The sequence below is a fragment of the Pristiophorus japonicus genome, chromosome 26, assembly GCF_044704955.1.
Source record: "Pristiophorus japonicus isolate sPriJap1 chromosome 26, sPriJap1.hap1, whole genome shotgun sequence".
Taxonomy (NCBI): domain Eukaryota; kingdom Metazoa; phylum Chordata; class Chondrichthyes; family Pristiophoridae; genus Pristiophorus; species Pristiophorus japonicus.
This window is the reverse complement of record NC_092002.1, coordinates 11,603,725-11,618,681: the sequence shown is the minus strand read 5'-3', so window position 1 is coordinate 11,618,681 and position 14,957 is coordinate 11,603,725. Positions and strand designations below refer to the sequence as shown.

Here is a 14,957-nt window from a genome sequence, read left to right as displayed (position 1 = left end):
ACTGCCGATTCCCCTGGTTGACAGGGCACAGGTCTACAGGGCTGTAGTAATACCCGCCCTCCTGTATGACTCAGAGGCATAGACGATGTATAGAAGGCACCTCAAGTCACTGGAGATATATCACCAACGATGTCTCCACAAGATCTTGCAGATCCCCTGGGAGGACAGATGCACCAACATCAGTGTCCTCACCGAGGCTAACATCCCCAGCATTGAAGCACTGACCACACTCAATCAGCTTCGTTGGGCAGGCCTCATAATTCGCATGCCAGGTATGAGACTCCCAAAGCAAGCGCTCTAATGTGGAGCTCCTTCATGGTAAAATGAGCCAAAGGCGGGCAGCGGAAACGTTACAAGGACAACCTCAAAGCCTCCCTGATAAAGTGCGGCATCACCACTGACACCTGGAAGACCCTGGCCGCAGACCGCCCGAGGTGGAGAAAGTGCACCCGGGAGGGCGTTGAGCTCTTTGAGTGTCAACACAAAGAGCGTGAAGAGGTCAAGCGCAGGCAGCGGAAGGAGCACGCGGCAAACCAGCCCACCCACCCCTTCCCCCGACGAATGTCTGTCCCACCTGTAACAGGGTCTGTGGCTCTCACATCGGACTGTTCAGCCATCAGAGAACTCACTTTGGGAGTGGAAGCAAGTCTTCCTCGATCCCGAGGGACTGCCTATGATGATGATGTCGAACGCCCATGCGTACGCCTGCACATCCTCATCCCTACAACACAAATCGGACTGGATATTGACAAGTGCAGTCTCTGCGTTACTGAAATTAACATTCACGATTGCAGCCGAATTCAATTCAGTGATGTACAAGTACATTTTATTTTTGAAAAGCATTTTTATTGCATATTTGAGGGTAGCTCGGTCTCGGCAGTGGGCTCGGGTGGTTGCTCAAGTGAGAATGAGATACAGTCGGACAAAACAACAGCCGACATCAAGTGAATTCTATTGCCTCGCAAGTATGTGCTTGACTAGATTAGCGGTGAGCAGCCTGGTTGGATTGTGATTAAAATGCTGATAAATCTCAGTGATAACCGCACTCAGGAGCGACTGCGAGTCAGGGCACGATACCTTGTTGGCGAGTTAGGGAATTCGTTTGCGGTTACCACATGAGAAAAGGACTAGACCCCTGCAACTGTCATACTGTACTCCAGAGCGAGTCAGCACCCTGGAATTATACCCCAGAATGGGTTGCCCCCACACCCCTCCCCCCCTCCCCCCCACCTGCCCCACTGGATCCATACCCCAGAATGGGTTGTCCCCACCCCTGGAACCGTACCCCAAAATGAGTTCCCACCCACCCCGCCCCACGGAACCGTACCCCGGAACGAGTTCCTCCACACCCCCAATGGAACCAGAATGAGTCGCCCCGCCCCACCCCGGAACCGTACCCCAGAATGGACCCCCACCCCTCACCCGCCAGACCCCAGCACAGATCAGAGACAAGGGGAAAAATAGGCTAACCTGGGATTTGTTTCACTTCCGCTAATGTTGTAGGAATGACACTTTTTGCTAATGACCATTTATCACATTGCCGTTTGTGGGAGCTTGCTGTGCTTCCTACATTACTACAGTGACTATACTTCAAATAAAAAAAGTACTTCAATGGCTGTCAAGCGCTTTGGGACATCCGGAAGTCGTGAACCGAGTTATATAAATGCAAGTGTTCCCTCTTTTCTTCTGTATAAAAAAAACAGGGGGAATCCTCATCGCTTATTTGTAATTGAAGTGGGTTGTGGAGTTTAAAAAACATAGATGCACGCAGTCTCTCAAGTAGTACAGCTCACAGATTTTCTGATTGGGGTTTAAGGAGAGCGTGCATCGGGCAGATATAGTCTGTTGGACATTTGCACAGTTGAACGTAGCAATTCCGAGATTAATGAAGAGTCCACTCCTTGAATACAGGCCGGAGGGAACCCTTCTGGGATGAGTAATCAACCACTGGTTGCAGGTAACTGGAGAGACTTGGTCTTGAAAGACCCCTCCTCACCCCCAATCGGGGAGTAGACCCCAGTTCACACAGGCAGCCACTCCAGTAAGTACACGGATTTCCCCCAGTAAAGGCAGCTCGAGGAAGTTGCTACCAGCGTCCATCAGTGCCGCAGCTCTCCTCTCCATGGCTCAGGCAGTAAGTTGGTAGCACCCGCAGTCCGTGCCCTTCCTCCTCACGCTGCTTGCAGACGCTTCCTTCGTGCTGTGGGGCATCTGGAAGAGGACAGAAGAGGGGAAAAACAAGCTTCATTTTGGTTCAACATCTTCCCGAGAATCGAGGCTTCAGTTGCAGAGAAAGTCACGCACTTCAGTCCCGCGCTCCTGATCTTTGGGCACCCGGTGTGGAGGGAAGCGGGTAGGGTCCGAGGGCCTCCTCGCCGGACAGCTCCTGGGCATGGCCAAGGTGGCCATCAACCTGGGAAGGGTGGTCGGAGCAGGGCAGAGGAGGGGAAGGGGAGGAGGGGCAGAAAGGAGAGGGGATGGGGGGGGGGGGGGGGGGGGAAAGAGAGAAAGGAGAGGGGAAGGGGCGGGGGAGGGGGAAGGAGAGGGAAAGGGAGGGGGGTGGAGAAAGAAGGTGGGGGGGGTCATTCAGCCCGACTGCCTGCCTCTCTTCCGCGGTTACATCCGAGCCAGGGTGTCCCTGAAGATGGAACACGCAGTGCCCACCGGTACGCTCGCGGCCTTCCGCGAGAGGTCGGCGCCGGAGGGACTGGTGTGCATCACCGCCCCGGGATCAGAGTTTTAATTCAATTCGGGGACATTCCCGTTAATCTGGACATGTGTGGGCTCGAGTGCGCTCACAAAAAGGGGGTAACTTGATGAAAAGTTCTTACAAAAATAGTTGCCGTTCAGCCCCCTCGAGCCTGCTTCGCCATTCAATTAGTTCACGGCAGATCTACAGTGCAACTCCATACCCCACCCCCTTTGCTCCATACCCCTTACCCAACAAAGCAATCTAGCTCAGTCCTGAAGCTCCATTGTCCCCAGCATCCAGAACATTTGGGAGGGGAGGGGAGGGGAGGGGGGGAGCAGAAAGTCCCTCGTTATCCTTTGAGAGAAGGCCGAGAATCCTCCACCCCAAAGGGCTGTGGATGCTCAGTCGTTGAGTATATGCAAGGCCGACATCGATAGATTTTTGGACTTTGGGGGAAATCAAGAGATATGGAGATTGGGCATTATCATTGTTACACTCATAATAAAGGATGAAACTGAGTACTGTATGCAATGAGCAAGTGTGACCTTAGCTCCTTTAATTGAACTCCAGAGTGCTGGTACAGCGTGGGAGGCCTGCTTATATACAGTGCTCCCAAGACACGCTGAGATCCCTTGGGACTCCAACAGGTAGGCCCTCTGGTGGTGGTGTGATACAGCTTGCCAAGGGTTACATACATAACACTCATCATCATCATAGGCAGTCCCTTGGAATCGAGGAAGACTTGCTTCCACTCTAAAAGTGAGTTCTCAGGTGACTGAACAGTTCAATACGGGAATTACAGTCACTGTCTCTCCCACCTGTGACAGTCGTTGAAGGAAGGGGTGGTTGGGACTGGTTTGCCGCACGCTCCTTCCGCTGCCTGCGCTTGATTTCTGCATGCTCTCGGCGATGAGGCTCAGCGCCCTCCCGGATGCACTTCCTCCACTTCGGGCGGTCTTTGGCCAGGGACTCCCAGGTGTCAGTGGGGATGTTGCATTTTATCAGGGAGGCTTTGAGGGTGTCCTTGAAACGTTTTCTCTGCCCACCTGGGGCTCGCTTGCCGTGTAGAGCGCTTGCTTTGGGAGTCTCGTGTCGGGCACGTGGACAATGTGGCCCGCCCAGCGGAGCTGGTCGAGTGTGGTCAGTGCTTCGATGCTGTGGATGTTGGCCTGATGGAGGACGTTGAAGTTGGTGCATCTGTTCTCCCAGGGGATTTGCAGGATGTCTCCACAAGATTGGGCATTAAGCATGAAGTTGAAAGTTCTCGGGACTGCCAGGACCGAGGGCGGGAGCTGTGCTCACTGAACCACAGTGTCAACTGCAGAAAATTCAAACCCCAAATAACAAAAATACCATGACTCCATCAAGGAACAATAATGGGATTGATCGGTTTAAAGTCTCCACACAGAAACCAAACCATCACCCATTTACTGACTGAATCGCTCAACATATATTTATATTTATATATATATATATATATATATATATAAACAGAAAAAGCAACAGCTGTTCACCACCCCCTTCCTATGTGTATAAACATAATTAGGAGCAGGCCATTCGGCCCCTCGATCCTGCTCCGCCATTCAATAAGATCACGGCTGATCTTCGACCTCAACTCCACTTTCCCGCCCGATCCCCATATCCCTTGATTCCCCTAGAGTCCAAAAATCTATCGATCTCAACCTTGAATATATTCAACGACTGAGCCTCCACAGCCCTCTGGGGCAGAGAATTCCAAAGATTCACCACCCTCTGAGTGAAGAAATTTCTCATCTCTGTCCTAGATGGCCGACCCCTTATCCTGACCCCTGGTTCTCGACTCTCCAGCCAGGGGGGGGAACATCCTCCCTGCATTTAACCTGTCAATCCCTGTCAGAATTCAATGAGGTCACACCTCATTCTTCTAAACTCCAGAGAGTATAGGCTCATTCTACACAATCTCTCCTCATAGGACGACCCTGTCATCCCAGAGATCCGTCTGGTGAACAATCCAACAACGAGGCGATGCCCTTTTACCCCGCTCCATACTATACAACAACAACTTATATTTATATAGTGCCTTTAACATAGTAAAATGTCTCATGGTGCTTCACAGGAGTGTTGCAAGACAAAAATTTGACAGCAAGCCACATAAGGAGAAATTAGCGCAGGTGACCAAAAGCTTGGTCAAAGATTTGAAGGAGCATCTTAAAATGAGGAAAGAGAGCGAGAGAGGCGGAGAGGCTTAGGCAGAGCTTGGGGCCCAGGCAGCTGAAGGCACGGCCACCGATGGTGGAGCGATTAAAATCAGGAATGCTCAAGAGGGCAGAATTAGAGGACCCCGGAATCCTTGGTGGGTTGTGGGGCTAGAGGAGATTACAGAGATAGAGTCAAAGAATCATAGAAATTTACAGCACGGAAGGAGGCCATTTTGGCCCATTGTGTCCGTGATATGGGGCGGGGGGGGACAGAAAAGAGGTCATGGAGGGATTGGAAAACAAGGATGAGAATTTAAAAAAATAAAATAAAATCACGGCGTTGCTTAACCGGAAACCAAATTAGGTCAGCGAGCACAGGGGGTGATGGATGAGTGGGACTCGGTGCGAGTTAGGACACGGGGGCAGTGAGCACAGGGAGTGATGGGTGAGCGGGACTCGGTGCGAGTTAGGACACGGGGCAGCGAGCACAGGGGGTAATGGGTGAGCGGGACTTGGTGTGAGTTAGGACACGGGGGCAGTGAGCACAGGGAGTGATGGGTGAGCGGGACTCGGTGCGAGTTAGGACACGGGGGCAGCGAGCACAGGGGGTGATGGGTGAGCGGGACTCGGTGCGAGTTAGGACACGGGGCAGCCGAGTTTTGGAAGACCTCAGGTTTACGTAGGATTGAACGTGGGGGAGGCCGGCCAGGAGTGCGTTGGCATGGTCAAGTCTAGAACCAGGCGCTGTCCCTCCCCCAGTACATACGCAATGAAGCGATTGCAGACTCACTGGTTCAGCTCAGGCTGGTCACCCATCTTTGTCCGCCTCCTCTGACCTTTCCTCTTGTCGTTTCTCCTGAAAGAATAAAGTTGTCTCTTGAGTAACAGAGGGAGAAGGTTCTGATTAGAACAGATTTAATAAAATAATTTAAAAAATGTTAATTTTTTTTTAAATAAGAGAGTTTCTACTCCCGAGTCATGGAGTTTGCTGTTGCAGTACTGGGACTCCTTCCTTTACCTGTTGCCTTTTAATCGTTTCCGCCGTGGTCTAAAATAAAGAGAGAGAGAGAGATTCAAGAGGTAATCTTAGAAGAGGTAAGCTGAGCACAGAAGGCAGCCATTCGGCCCATCATGCCTGTGTCAGCTCTTCGAACGAGCTATCCAAATAATCTCACTCTTCCCTTCTCTTTCCCCACAGCCCTGAAAATTTTTCCCCTTCAACTATTTTACCAATTCCCTTTCGAAAGTTACAGTTGAACCTATCCTTTCAGGCAATGCATTCCAGATCATGACTCACTGTGTAAAAAAAATTCCTCTCATCTCCCCTCTGGTTCGTTTGGCAATTCTCTTAAATCTGTGGCCTCTCCTGCCAGTGGAAAAAGTTTCTCGGTATTTGCTCAATTAAAATCCTTCATGATTTTGAACACCTATTAAATCGCCCGGGGGTTAATGTATTGGCATGAATTGAAAATTGGTTAACTGACAGGAAGCAGAGAGTAGGAATAAACGGGTCTTTTTCGGGGTGGTGGGCAGTGACTAGTGGGGTACCGCAAGGATCAGTGCTTTGGCCCCAGCTATATTGGTTCGATTGTGAGTTGTGAGGAGGATGCAAAGGCGATTTAGATAGGTTGAGTGAGTGGGCAAACACATGGCAGAGCCAGTATAACGTGGATAAATGTAAAGTTATCCACATTGGTAGGAAAAACATAAGGACAAAGTATTATTTAAATGGTGATGGCTTGGGAAGTGTTGATGTACAGAGGGACCTGGGTGTCCTTGTACACCAGTCATTGACAGCAAACATGCAGGTGCAGCAAGCAGTTAGGAAGGCAAATGGTATGTTGGCCGTCATTGCAAGAGGATTTGAGTACAGGAGCAAGGATGTCTTACTCCAGTTATACAGGGCCTTGGTGAGACCGCACCTGGAGTATTGTGTGCAGTTCTGGTCTTCTTACCTAAGAAAGGATATACTTGCCATAGAGGGAGTGCAGCGAAGGTTCACCAGACTGATTCCTGAGATGGCAGGACTGTCGTATGAGGAGAGATTGGGTCAACTAGGCCTGTATTTACTAGAGTTTAGAAGAATGAGAGGGGATCTCACTGAAACGTATAAAATTCTGACTGGGTTGGATAGACTGGATGCAGGAAGGATGTTTCCCCCCGGGCTGGGAAGTCTAGAACAAGGGGTCACAGTCTCAGGATACGGGGTAGGAAATTTAGGAGCGAGATGAGGAGAAATGTTTTCACTCAGAGGGTGGTGAACCTGTGGAATTCTCTACCACAGAAGGCTGTGGAGGCCAAGTCACTGAATATATTTAAGAGGGAGATAGACAGATTTTTAGAAACAAAAGGCATCAAGGGGTATGGGGAAAAAGCTGGAATATAGTGTTGAGATAGAGGATCAGCCATGATCATATTGAATGGCGGTGCAGGCTCGAAGGGCCAAATGGCCTACTACTGCTCCTATTTTCTATGTTTCTATGTGTGTGTCAGCTGTGGCTCAGTGGGTAGCACTCTCTCCTCCAAGTCAGAAGGTCATGGGTTCAAGTCCCACTCCAAGGACTCGAGCACAAAGATCTCGGCTGGCACTCCCAGTGCAGTGCTGAGGGAGCGCCGCATTGTCGGAGGTGCCGTCTGTTAGATGAGACGTTAAACCGAGGCCCCGTCTGCTCTCTCAGGTGGATGTAAAAGATCCCGTGGCACTATTTTGAAGAGGAGCAGGGGAGTTCTCCCCGGTGTCCTGGGCCAATATTTATCCCTCAATCAACATAACAATAACAACAGATGATCTGGTCATTATCACATTGCTGTTTGTGGGAGCTTGCTGTGTGCAAATTGGCTGCTGCATTTCCCACATTACAACAGTGACCACACTTTAAAAAGTACTTTATTGGCTGTAAAGGGCTTTGAAGCGTCCGATGGTAATGAAAGGCGCTATAGAAATGCAAGTCTTTCTTTCTTAACCTTCTCTGCTCTAAGGAGAACAACCCCAGCTTCTTAAGTCTCTCCACATAACTGTATTCCAGCATCTCTGGTACTAGTCTACTAAATCCCCTCCGCACTCTCTCCAAGCCCTGATAATCCGGAATCTGCCCGGAGACAGGTCACTTTGCCGTCAAACAGGACGGAAATCTCTGCCACCGATTGCAGCAAGATCCAGATTCACTTCCTGGCTCCAGGCCGAGCAAGCTCTCAGCCGTGGTACGGATTGGGCTGTGACTGACTGCAGTGCGCCTGGGTTAAGGGACAGAGAAGTCTGGCAGGGCTCCTGAAGGCTAGCCAGTGAGAGGCCCAGAAACGTCAGGGACGGGGCCCAGCTGCAGTCAAATAATCTGCTGACACTCACTCACCAGGTTCACACCTGAAGGTAGGCCACTTGGGTTAGTTACCAGCGTGAGTTCGAGTCAGCGCCCAGGGGGGACCCTGTACCCCCAGCGAGAGTCAGCAGTTTAATCGGATACGAAGCCCACTTCAGTCGCGCTCTCACCGGCATTCACAGCTGCTGTGCTCAACGAAGATCTTCTCCTCCTGCCTCGTCACGTGCTCCAAAGGTTTTAATTTAATGACCTGAAAAATGTCCATCGATAAAGATTTGTCATCGTAAAATGGCAGGAGCTCTTGCAGATTTTTTTTAATCGATGATCGAAAATGGTACAACCCCCCCCTTGGTTAACTGAGCAAGACACCAAGTAATAACCTCAGGGTCAGCAGTGAATGGGCCTTCCCCCATCCCCCTCCCTCCGTGCCGCTTCCCCCCCACCAATCCCCGCCCACACACCCCCCCCCCCAACCACCAATCCCCGCCCACACACACCCCTCCCACCACCAATCCCCGCCCACACACACACCCCCCCCCACCACCAATCCCCGCCCACACACACCCCTCCCCACCACCAATCCCCGCCCACACACACCCCTCCCCACCACCAATCCCCGCCCACACACACCCCCCCCACCACCAATCCCCGCCCACACACACCCCCCCCACCACCAATCCCCGCCCACACACCCCACCCCCACCACCAATCCCCGCCCACACACACCCCCCCCCACCACCAATCCCCGCCCACACACACCCCCTCCCCCACCACCAATCCCCGCCCACACACACCCCCACCACCAATCCCCGCCCACACACACCCCGCCCCACCACCAATCCCCGCCCACACACACCCCCCCCCCCACCACCAATCCCCGTCCACACACCCGCCCCCCACCACCAATCCCCGCCCACACCCCCCCCCCCACCACCAATCCCCGCCCACACACACCCCCCCCCACCACTCCCCGCCCACACACACTCCCCCCCCCACCAATCCCCGCCCACACACACCCCCCCCCAACCACCAATCCCCGCCCACACACACCCCCCCCCACCACCAATCCCCGCCCACACACACCCCCCCCCCACCACCAATCCCCGCCCACACACACCCCCCCCACCACCAATCCCCGCCCACACACACCCCCCCCACCACCAATCCCCGCCCACACACACCCCCCCACCACCAATCCCCGCCCACACACACCCCACCCCCACCACCAATACCCGCCCACACACACCCCCCCCCACCACCAATCCCCGCCCACACCCCCCCCACCACCAATCCCCGCCCACACCCCCCCCACCACCAATCCCCGCCCACACACACCCCCCCCACCACCAATCCCCGCCCACACCCCCCCCCCCACCACCAATCCCCGCCCACACACACCCCCCCCCCACCACCAATCCCCGCCCACACACACCCCCCCCACCACCAATCCCCGCCCACACCCCCCCCCCACCACCAATCCCCGCCCACACCCCCCCCCCACCACCAATCCCCGCCCACACACACCCCCCCCACCACCAATCCCCGCCCACACACACCCCCCCCACCACCAATCCCCGCCCACACACACCCCCCCCCACCACCAATCCCCGTCCACACACATCCCCTCACCACCAATCCCCGCCCACCCACGAGTCCCATTCTTAACCTACCCATCATATTAGTGACTCCCAATGGACCATCAGAGAGAGATGATCACCCGTTACCCTACATGTATTCACACGTTCCAGCTGCCCTCACTGACCGGGATCAGGAGCAGGAAAGCCGTCCGATTTTGGCTCTCCATAAGCCGGGAGCACGGAGGCAAAACGTGTGCCTCAAGCACCGCCATGGCCGAGATCAGCCGACCTCCCCCCCCCCCAGACCCGTGATACCCGGCCCCGAGCCTCAGCACCAGACCGTGTGGCGCAGGGCACCCACCGGGACCGCAGGGTCTCATTCAAATTCTCCCAAAGTAAAAAAAAACCTATGATGGCGGAGGCCCCGGGGTAGAATCCTACTCTATCCTGTTTGCAATGTCACACTGAAGACTGGTGAACACCAGGAGCACAGTGGGGATTGAACCCAGAATAGAAATGAAAACCCGCATCTCTCCCACCAAGGGTTCAGTGGGTAATTCATTGATTGGCAATATACTGAGGCACATAAATTATTGGCGTGGACACGATGGGCCGAAGTAGCCTCCTTCCATACTGTGAATTTCTCTGATTCTATGATCAGCATATTCCCCTTGCCAGCCAGTGGCTCAGTGGGCAGCACACTCGCCTCAGTCAGAAGGTTGTGGGTTCAATTCCCGTTTCAGAGGCGAGCGCAGAAATCCAGGCTGAGGGAGCACCGCACTGTCGGAGGTGCCGTCCTTCAGAGGAGACCTTAATCCGAAGCCCTGTCTACACTCTCGAATGGACGTAAAAAAACCCGGAGGGCACTATTTCGAAGAGCAGCAGGGGAGTTCTCCCCGGTGCCCTGGACCAATATTTATCCCTCAGCCAACATCACTAAAGTAGGTTATCTGGTCATTGTCACAATGCTGTTTGTGGGAGCTTGCTGTGTGCAAATTGGCTGCTGCGTTTCCCACATTACAACAGTGACTACACTTCAAAAAGTACTTCATTGGCTGAAAAGTGCTTTGGGAAACCCGGTGGTTGTGAAAGGCGCTACAGAAACGAAAGTCTATTTTACTGTATAGTTACATTGTACGTGTCCCCTTACCGGTATAGTTACGTTGTACATGTCCCCTTACCTGTATAGTTACGTTGTACATGTACCCTTACCTGTCGTTACGTTGTACATGTCCCCTTATCTGTATAGTTACGTTGTACATGTTCCCTTGCCTGTCGTTACGTTGTACATGTCCCCTTACCTGTATAGTTACGTTGTACATGTTCCCTTGCCTGTAGTTACGTTGTACATGTCCCCTTACCTGTATAGTTACGTTGTACATGTACCCTTGCCTGTATAGTTACGTTATACATGTACCCTTACCTGTATAGTTACGTTGTACATTTCCCGTACCGTGCAGCGCAGCTTCTCGTCCCCACAGCAGCCGGCACATCGCAGGAGAGGAACGCAGGAGGGTTTGAAGATGTACTCCGACTCGCTTGGATACTCTCTGGCAACGTCGACCAGGACCTCAATGGCTCGGCAGTAACTGCGATTCCAAACCTCCTCAAACGGCATCACTGCGAAGGACCAGACAAAAGCCAGGAGTACGGGAGCTGCCTGCTGCGTGCTCGGACAGGGCCTGACCGCGGGGCGGCTGATTTCCAGGAGACCGCCCCGGTACTCGTTACAGTATCAGGGGTTGCTCCTTATCCTCGCGGTCAAGTGAAATGCATCTCGGACAAAGCGGCCCACTTAATTGGCACTGCCACCCACCACCTTAAACATTCACTCTCTCCACCACCGGCACACCAACATCCTGAGGGTCACCATTGACCAGAAACGTAACTGGACCAGCCACATAAATACTGTGGCTACAAGAGCGGGTCAGAGGTTAGGTATTCTGCGGAGTGTCTCTCACCTCCTAACTCAAAAGAACATAAGAAATAGGAGCAGGAGTCGGCCATTTGGCCCCTCGAGCCTGCTCTGCCATTCAATAAGATCACGGCTGATCTGATCATGGACTCAGCTCCACTTCCCCGCCCGCTCCCCATAACCCTTCACTCACTTATCGCTCAAAAATCTGTTTATCTCTGCCTTAAATATATTCAATGACCCAGCCTCCACAGATCTCTGAGGCAGAGAATTCCACAGATTTACAACCCTCAGTAGAAATTCCTCCTCATCTCAGTTCTAAATGGGCGATCCTTTATTCTGAAACTATGCCCCCTAGTTCTAGATTCCCCCACGAGGGGAAACATCCTCTCTGCATTTACCTTGTCGAGTCCCCTCAGTATCTTATATGTTTCAATAAGATCACCTCTCATTCTTCTAAACTCCAAAGCCTTTCCACCATTGACAAGACACGAGTCAGGAGTGTGATGGAACACTCTCCACTTGCCTGGATGAGTGCAGCTCCAACAACACTCGAGAAGCTCGACACCATCCAGGACAAAGCAGCCGCTTGATCGGCACGCTACCCACCACCTTCAACATTCACTCCCTCCACCACCGGCGCACCGTGGCTGCAGTGTGCACCGTCTACAAGATGCACTGCGGCAACTCGCCAAGGCTTCTTTGACAGCAGCTCCCAAACCCGCGACCTCTACCCCCTAGAAGGACAAGGGCAGCAGGCACATGGGAACACCACCACCTCCACGTCTCCTCCCAGTCACACACCATCCTGACTGGGAAATATATCGGCCGTTCCTTCATCGTCGCTGGGTCACAATCCTGGAACTCCCTCCCTAACAGCACTGTGGGAGCACCTTCACCACACGGACTGCAGCGGTTCAAGGCGGCGGCTCACCACCACCTTCTCAAGGGGCAATTAGGGATGGGCAATAAATGCCGGTCTCGCCAGCGATGCCCACATCCCGTGAAATCAATTTTTAAAAAATTGATTGGACAATATATTGCAATAAGGAATGGGCCCCTGGCGTAGGGCTGTCCGTGTAGTTTTTGGGGCAGACACAGAGTGCGCCCCCGGGATTCGGCAAGCTGTTTCAGTTACCCGCCGTACCCAAACAGGCACTGCTCGAGCAGATCATGGCTCCCGGCCGGGCTCACCCTGCCCACAGGTCATAGAGACAAAAGATGGGGGAAATTGTTGCAAGCCAATGAGCAGCGAACGGGTTGGGGGGGGGGAAAGAGAATCCTCCATTGCACTGCCCCCATCCCGGGGTCAATCCACCGCATGGTTTCAACAGGAGGGTTTCTAGTCATCGCACAGCCTGCGGTTCGAAAGGTTGTAAAGCACTTTGGTGGTGACCCGGGATGTGACAGGACACTCATGGATGAAAGTTCCTTCCTTACTATAAACGTGCCACCAGTGCAACCCATTCACTTCTCCGAAGCTCTCCCTCTTACCCTCCCCCAACACCCCCCTCCCCCCCCCAAACATAGCTCCCACTAGTTAAACAGGAGGGGAGGGCTCATCTTAGCCTGGTTGCCTCATCAATGGTTAAACGAGTGACTGTTTGAAGGGTGAATATCGAATGTTCGGGGGAAGGGGTGGCCGTCAGGGGGAGGGGGACAGGGAGGCATTTCTGCAATGTTGCTCAGTGCGCTCGAGACACGGAATCAGGGAGCTCAGGAGGAAGTCATTCAGCCCGTCGTGCCCAGGAGGAGGCCATTCAGCCCATCGTGCCCCGTGCACAGTGTTCTGTATGTGAACATTGTAACTGTGTAAGACTTGCCACCAGAGGGCGCAAGTGTTGGAGGCCCAAGGGTCACCTGCACACCTCGTGCAAGGAAGTATAAAAGGTTGTCTGCCATGCTGCTTAGGCACTCTGGAGTTATATTAAAGAGGCTAAGGTCACATCAGTTTTAGCTCACAGTACTCAGTCTTGTGGAGTTCTTCCATACTGAACACACAGGAGGCCATTCAGCCCATTGTGCACAGCTCTGGTGCAGACTTGGGTTTATTTCGCTGGTGTGGCTTTACTCTGAAAATGAAGACCGGTTCTCCTGTGTAACAGGAAGCGTTTAATTATCTGCAGCTTACCTCCTGGAGCTTGGCTGGACAGCTGGAACAGAACAAAGAGAGAGGGAATTTAGTGTGTTTTTTTTTTAAAGAAAACATCCTTCCTCTCTCTCCCTAACTACATGCTCTCCCACAGATCAGCTGTCTCTGCATTTAAATTCAGTATCACACTGGCTGGAGCAAGGGTCAGAGGTCAAGGTCTGTGCTCAACAATGAGAAACACAACCAACAATATGGAAAAGACAGGATTAGAAAACAGCTTACAAAAACAGGAAAAACGGGACTTTAACCTCCAATATAAATGCTATAAACCTCTCAAACTCAGTTTCTCAGACTCTGGCCCCTAGCTTGCCCCACCATTGGCGGCCGTGCCTTCAGCTGCCCGGGACACCATGCTCTAGAATTCCCTCTCTAAACCTCACCAACCCCTCCCTACTGAAAACCTACCTCCTTGACCAAGCTTTTGGTCACCTCTCTCACTATTGCCTTATGTGGCTCGGGTGTGTCACTTTGATAACACTCCTGTGAAGTGCCCTGGGATATTTTAACCATGTTCCAGGCTATATAAATGCAAGTAGTTATCGTTAAGACCCACTTCTACGGTTACCTCTCAATCTCCCTTTCTTTGGCCCAACAACCATTTAAATAATGATTGTGCCGGAGGTGTGCCTTGGACACTTCCCTCTCCACCCACCCTGCCCCCACCCACCCCCCCCCCCCCAATGCTGGAGATTCTACATAAAGTCACCTTACTGCAAGTGTCAAGTGCCAGCCGTGGCTCAGTGGGCAGCACACTCGCCTCTGAGTCAGAAGGTTGTGGGTTCAAGTCCCACTCCAGGAACTTGAGCACAAAAATCTAGGCTGACACTCCCAGTGCAGTGCTGAGGGAGCGCCACACTGTTGGCGGTGCCGTCTTGCGGATGAGGCCCCGTTCGCCCCCTTCGGTGGACGCAAAAGATCCCACGGCACTATTTCGGAGAAGAGCAAGGGGAGTGATCCCCGGTGTCCTGACCAATATTTATCCCTCAATTATCATTAAAACAGATTATCTGGCCATTGTCACATTGCTATGTGTGGGAGCTTGCTGTGCGCAAATTGGCTGCCGCGGTTTCCCACATTACAACAGGGACTACACTCCAAAAGTACTTCATTGGCTGTAAAGCACTTTG

General features: G+C 52.8%; 1 protein-coding gene across 1 annotated transcript; it reads right to left on the bottom strand.

The window, feature by feature from the left end:
• Window positions 1-1,428: 1,428 nt before the first annotated feature.
• On the bottom strand, window positions 1,429-13,846 carry LOC139239040 (snake venom vascular endothelial growth factor toxin ICPP-like; the record flags this gene model as incomplete). The annotated part of the gene is made up of 6 exons (XM_070867545.1): window positions 1,429-2,211; window positions 5,660-5,725; window positions 5,888-5,917; window positions 8,357-8,436; window positions 11,187-11,383; window positions 13,810-13,846. Coding segments are annotated over 6 exons (450 nt in total), but the record flags the coding sequence as incomplete, so codon positions are not given.
• Between the last annotated feature and the right edge of the window lie 1,111 nt (window positions 13,847-14,957).